This window comes from Rhinolophus sinicus, chromosome 1 (assembly GCF_057876585.1).
Source record: "Rhinolophus sinicus isolate RSI-liver-muscle chromosome 1, RSI-T2T, whole genome shotgun sequence".
NCBI lineage: Eukaryota > Metazoa > Chordata > Mammalia > Chiroptera > Rhinolophidae > Rhinolophus > Rhinolophus sinicus.
Window position 1 is genome coordinate 39253495 of NC_142501.1, and position 6799 is coordinate 39260293.

A 6799-nucleotide genomic window follows, 5' to 3' on the forward strand; every position below is an offset into this window, starting at 1 on the left:
TTTTAATTGTTTACAGATTGAGAACCAGGGATTATCGTCATTACTTCTAGATATTGCCCCAGTGAATACTATAGAAATTTGCTACATAAGGATGTGTGTGTGTTGAGGGTAGGAGGGTTATTACAATATAAGACCTTCCCCCCTTCCAGTTCCCTCAGCTGATGGCAATAAACTGTGTAGAGAAAACTCCAGTTGGGGCCATTCTACTAAGCAGATGACTCTCAGGTGGGAGATTAGCTCTTTAATTTGGGCTTTCCCTGCTGGTAAAGTCATAGATTTACTCTTGTTTCCAGGGCAAGTAATTCCCAGTTGTGTGCTGGCTGCAGTGGAAAGGCAGCTATGTTGGGTACACACTCACAACACAGGCAGCATGATTTAATTTGGCTCTTGGTATGAAGAGTTTGAAGTCAAACATCAAGTCTGAATATTCCAGAACAACCTAGAATATTTCATATATTCTGTCCCAACGGCCCCACAAAATAAACCCATACTTTTTAGCCTAAGCACTCCACTTTTTGCAGAAAACATGGCCACTGAAAATCTTGGGGACAGAACCAAGGCAATGACATTTAATATCACAAATTAAATATTTCCTTTTTAAATTTTGAAATGGTGCAACTTTGTATTTATCTGGTTCCCTTTCTCTAAGGAAGACTAGATGTGCTGAGTATAAATTATTCTTGTTATATCCCTGTGATATAAGATGTTTCAATAAACTGTCCCACAGGTGAAGAAATGTGGGCTATATTTGATAATCCTTCACATGTTTTGAAAATGAAATATAGTGTGTATGTTTAAAATATCTTTGATGAAAATATCCAAAGAATCTATGCACTCCTTGGTTGTCCAGCCATTTTAAGACAAAATGGCATTAACCAGTTCCACTGTCTTTCTATGCCTCAGACGTATAGTTCCTAGCTTCTAGGAAAACCAGATGCATGCTTAGGGCACCAGCAACTAGAGCACACACACACACACACACACACACACACACACACACACAAACACATACACACACAGAAAGAGGAAAAAAATAAATTTTTAAGTATTTTATTTTTAAGACTTATAAACACTTGAAATTGTCAACATGTGGAAAATCACTCATTTGGAGGAGGATTTTTGTATATATATATATATATATATATATATATATATATATATGTTTTTATTTGAATTATGTATAGTTGGAGGTGGAGGGAGGGTATAATCTTTTCACAGTTACTTTAATCTGAACCTAGACATGACTGGAGCTAATTTTACCTTGAGGATTTCACATTCACCAGAACTGCTTCTTGTAAGGAGTAACTTTTGACTATAGTAATATAAATCTCTCACTAAGAACTGTGTTGAGTATAATAGTCCCAAAAGCTGGGGACTCTTTTCCTTATTTAGACCCTCAGTAGGCGGGACTATTAAGAGAAACATGTTGATGAGTCCAATCACAAGAACATTTCTTCTCCTGTAAAATGGCGTAAATTGTAGTCATGTCAATAAGCACTCACAACTTTTGATCAAAATATTTCAGGTGCAAGCTAAATGTTTGAATTTTTCAGGGATTCCACATTTCTTTAGCAGCACAGTTAGAACTTTAGCCAGACTTTTCCATCCCAAGGCTAACATGTAGGCCAATAGCGTTCAGAACCTTGGTGGCTGAGTGACCATTTGGAGTTTATTTTCATGCTGAGGAACTACATAGTCATAATTGGATTTGGGATGAGATTTGTAGGTGATGAAGCTCACATCAAATTACTTACCTTCTGGAGCCATAATTATTTTATTTTCTCCCAGCAACCACTTACTGGGAATCTTGGATTCCTGGACACAGTTTGGCAACCACTATACTGAACATCATCTTTTTTATTAACCTGTGTTGCTAGTTGACCAATTCTTGTCAATTTTGATCAACATAGTATTTCCATTGCAGAAATTAATCTTTACTCTCCATTCATTTAATTTTTATATCAGAAGTTCTTGAGGTCAAAACAATCACAGCATGCCTTTCAGGGATGGAGCCTGTGTTTGGGATTCATCTAAGCTGCTTGCTACATCCATACACAAACATCCCACAATTAAGCTAATTTGGTTGGCTCAGTTCATGCAAAGCACGCAACATCTGGATGGCAAATGAAAATATGATGAGGGCTTAAGGATTTCTCACTGACAAATAAACATGGAGCCATTTCCATGTCTTGGGTACTACGTTTTTGAGGAGAGACAGCCCTTCCATCAGGGAATTTCCTGGGACAGAAGAAAAAGAACAGTTTTTATTAATTAGCTTTCTCCCTAGTCATTCAATGTTCTTTATAACCAGCAAGTTTTTCTTCTGCTTTCTTGCAGCTGTTATATTTTCTGCTGAGTGCCCTTGGCTTGATGGTCTGTGTGCTGGCTGCGGCGTTCGCTACCCACCACTATTCACAACTCACCCAGTTTACCTGTGGAACCGCACTCGACTCCTGCCAGTGCAAACTCCCCCCCTTGGAGCCACTCAGCAGGACCTTTGTGTATCGGGATGTGACTGACTGTACCAGCATCACTGGCACTTTCAAACTGTTCTTACTCACCCAGATGATTCTTAACTTGGTCTGTGGCCTTGTGTGTGCATTGGCCTGCTTTGTGATGTGGAAACACAGGTACCAGGTCTTTTATGTGGGTGACAGGATGTGCTCCCTGACAACTTCCGAAGGCCAGCAGCAAAAGGTCTAACATTCTTGCTCAAATATGGGTGAGAAAACAGCACAACGACAAGCTGAGGTTAAGAAACATGAGAGAGAGAGAGAGAGAGAGAGACAGAGAGACAGAGAGACAGAGAGAGAAGGAGGAAAGAAAAAAACACTTTCATAATATAATATTCACTGTTCTAAATGAATATTTTTATATTTTTCAGGAAATGAAAGAGCATTTCTTCAGGTTTCTATAGTATTTTTACAAATTCTTATGGAAAAAATAAGATCCAAATTGACTTTTGGATATTGAAAGAACACCAAATAGGGAAAGGATAGCATGGCTCTATCCTGGGTTTATTTCTAATATTCATTTTACCCGTTACTTTTATAATGTCTTTCCTGTTAATTTGATGATGTGAATTAACATTTCAGGCCCACTTGCTAGATTTTGTAAAGTTTTTTTCCAGGCCTTTCCACCTCCCACCAGGATATCCTCAGTACGTCTTGGAGAAAGTTGGGGGTTGGGGGAAGAGCTGAATGAACAGGTTGACTATTTTCCCTGGTAGAGATGTCATCAAGCATGAGACAACTTAAATGAGCAGAGTAGAAAAGGAGGAGACTTTGCAAAAGGCTAAATCATTTATTAGCACCTGTGCTGGGGTGGTGGTTCTTCTCTCCTCAGCTTCCTCAGCTTGGCTCTGTAAGTAGATCACTTACTAAATGCTTCAGATGATTGTCTGCTACTCAATAATTGAAAATTGGTGGTGGTTGTATTCTTCATGATGTAGACAGTTTAAAAATAATTACATTATGCTTCTATTCTATCATCTAAAACAAATCATTAAAACCAATTTCTAGCTAATTGTTAATTATAATTATGCTCAGAAGTCTATTTAATGAGCCCTGGCTGTACTTACGTAGCACAGTTGGTATTAGGAGAAATTATTCTCACAAGAAAGGAGGCTTAAAGTTTCTTTCTTATGAAAGCCAAGCTTTATAAGGGAGAAAGAAAATTTTTATTAATAGCTCAGGTTAAATATACTCATTTAAGCAGAAACAAGAGCATTTGTAATGGGAATGTTTATACAAATAGCACATTTGTGATATGTTGTGAAGTATCTCTCTTGGCAGCTAAGTACTTTTGAGGAAGATTGGGTAATGCCAATGTGTTCCGTTCATGAAATTGTATCTGGTAGATAATCCTAATATTGATTTGTATACACAGTCAACTGAGAGACTGAAATTAATGTTCTGAAGTCTTTATTTGACCATTTGCACATTGACTAGGGAGGAGATTTGTTTTTAGGTGATTGTGACTTACAAAAGCACAAGTGCCTTATGGTGGGAGACTTTTTTCTTACTGTTATTAGTAAATTTGAAACAATATCATTGTTTTAAGGAAGGAACTCAGAATGCAAATTAATGCAGCATAAATGTTATCAAGAAGATTTCTCTCTTAGTATTCTCTGTTGAAAGCAGAAATTCAAGAAATTCAATAATTGAGCTCAGTTTGCCTCTCCACATTGTTTATTGATATACTTTACTCATCATGAAATTCTACCCTAAAAGAAGAAAACATTTTCTTGCTTGCCTTAGAAGATAAATGAATAGTTCCATTGACGGTGATAATAGTAGCTATTTCTACACAATATTGATACCCAAATAAAAAGGAAAACGTTAAGTCAGTGAGTTGGAGAACTATAAATATCTTTTATGTTCTCCAGATAAAACACCTGATTAACAGATGTTAAAACCTTTTTACGTATCGACTTGCTATAAAAATGGCCTTCTTACACATAGCTCAGGCCAGGAAGGCACACTGGAGGGCTTAGAGGACAGGGCTCAGGAGCAGATGTTTGATCTCACACAGAAAGTACATCGCCGAACACCAAACATCCTGATGATGACCTGGAAAGTGCTTTGTGCTCTGTTAAAAAAAAAAAAAAAATCCCAATAAGTTAGTCTATTTTGATTTGGACAATTTTCTGCGCAAAGAGAAAAATGACTAAGAATCTGAAATGTTGTAGGCTATTCTTTAAAGAGTGAGAAACTAGTGCTTTAATGCTAATTACTATGAATCAGGCACCACTGGAAAACACATCCTGAAAAGCTTTAACAACTTTTTACAGAAAACACTAAAGATTTTTCTATTAGAAAATTAGAATTCTACACATCACTGAGGTGCTCAGTGCTTTACAAGTGATTCACAGGGTATTTTAAATAATAGAATAACTTTAGCTGATGTCCTTCCTTTTTCTAAATAATGCAACCAGTAAGAACTGACATGGTGATAAGCTTAATAATAATCAGGATAGATCTATCTATCTATGATAGATAGATATCTATACATATAATGGGGATTTTGCTATTGTGTAATTGAATCATTCTTAAATGCCCAAAGAACAAAAACATCGTAAGTGAAAGAAGGAACAAAAGAGAAAAAAAAGAAAGAAACAAAGAAAAGAGTCCTGTTCTGCAAACTCACTGTGTATTGACATATGTAAGAACCGTGTTGCTTGAATAACAAACTGCTTTGGGCTGGATCTGAAGTATTTTGAGTTTGTGTTTTGCAAATATTGAAGTTACAATAGCGGCAACAGAAAAGGAACAGATATACAGTTTTACTCTTAGCAAAATGTTACATTTAAAATCTGACAAGGAGCCAAGATGGTGACTGTCTCCTCTAAACCATAAAACGGTAAGATTTGCGCAATCTTCCTCCACTTCCACCTCCTCCAGGAGAATTAAATGAATCAAGACTTTGGAAAGCAAGGGAACAGCCGGGACTTGGCAGTACTTGAAATAGGAGGAATACAGCAGCCTAAATGTACAGACTTTGTAACCAGGCCCACTCGATCTGTCTGTGCCTTCACGTGATCACCATCTGTGCCTCCCTCACTCCATCCAAATTTGTGTAGGCAGCTCCTTGGAGCCATGCCTAAAAATATAGCTACACCAGGCCCGAGAAACTGTAGTCAAGTAACAGGCCTCACTTTTTCCCCCCTCTTTGGATTAAAGTCTATAGGATCTCTTTTAAGGGTTTCCAGCTGCACACATCAATGTGTGGTTCGGACAGTGAGAACCCATTATATATGTTTTCTATTCATGTCTAGAACATCAGAATCTTTTAATATTATTGTACTCCCTCTCTTGCATGCACTATATCTGGAATATGTTTTTAGAGTTTTAGTAAAGAGTAGGGTAGAGGAGATTCTGAGGGACAATGGTGAGCAGTTATTTAAAGATAATCAGAAATGAACTTAAAAGTTGTCCTAGAAAACCAATCATATTCTATCATGCAGCATACCTTGACATTTTCTAGGAATTGTCTCTGAACTATTGCTATGTAGCCATAAATTTCTGTCAATCATGTTGGCTCTCAGTTTTTACTATACTCAAAGAACTCTACCATGTTTTTAGATGTACACTGTATATTCAAGATAGTGTTAAAAAGAGCTGATGGCCGAGTATATTGACTCACAGTGGAAACATTCATTTGGATGAAAGATCAGTGGTTCAGCCTATGAAATGAATCCCTTGATTCATTTCTTCTGATTTTTCTAGTACTTTATTATCTCAAATGATTATCCCCTTCAAAAATATTGGTCTGTACTTTGGTGTTGGCGGTTTCATTCTTCTGGCATTGATGAAATAGTGAATAGAAAACAGTGTTTCCTATATGTTTGAGGTGGTTGTTTTTAAAGGGGATGTGTATCATGCAGATTTTCTTTGTTAATAAAATTTTCATAATCTCTGAAAACACCATGTGTGGATGTGCTTTACAGTGATGGGACATTGCACATGAACTGGTATCGAAAATTTCTCAGATTCATGTTTACTTCAAAAATCTGATTTTGGAATAGATGAGAACTAATATTCATTTTTACTCCTTTGTTCCAGTGACTGTCTCTGTTTTGTTACATTGCACTCATGTAGAAATCATGGTGGTAAATGCTCCCAGACAAAGGGAGCCTGAGCTGGAAAATATATTGTGAAAGGTACTTAGAATGCTGACCTTAATTTATATCCATTAATGTCAAGTAAAGCTTGGCCTAAGGAATAAGATACATGTTGAGTGTCACATGTTTGATCACATTCTACATTTAATTAGATAGAAAATCAGACAGCTTATTCAA

General features: G+C 36.8%; 1 protein-coding gene across 1 annotated transcript in view; it reads left to right on the forward strand.

Annotated features, from left to right (window-relative positions):
- SSPN (sarcospan) overlaps positions 1-6423 on the forward strand; it is a 42114-nt gene extending 35691 nt beyond the window's left edge. Inside the window, exon 3 of the mRNA XM_019737581.3 lies at positions 2338-6423. Within this exon, the coding sequence (XP_019593140.3) occupies positions 2338-2703 (366 nt within the window). The 3' untranslated portion in view covers positions 2704-6423. The remainder of the gene's footprint in view (positions 1-2337) is intronic.
- The last annotated feature ends 376 nt before the right edge of the window (positions 6424-6799 follow it).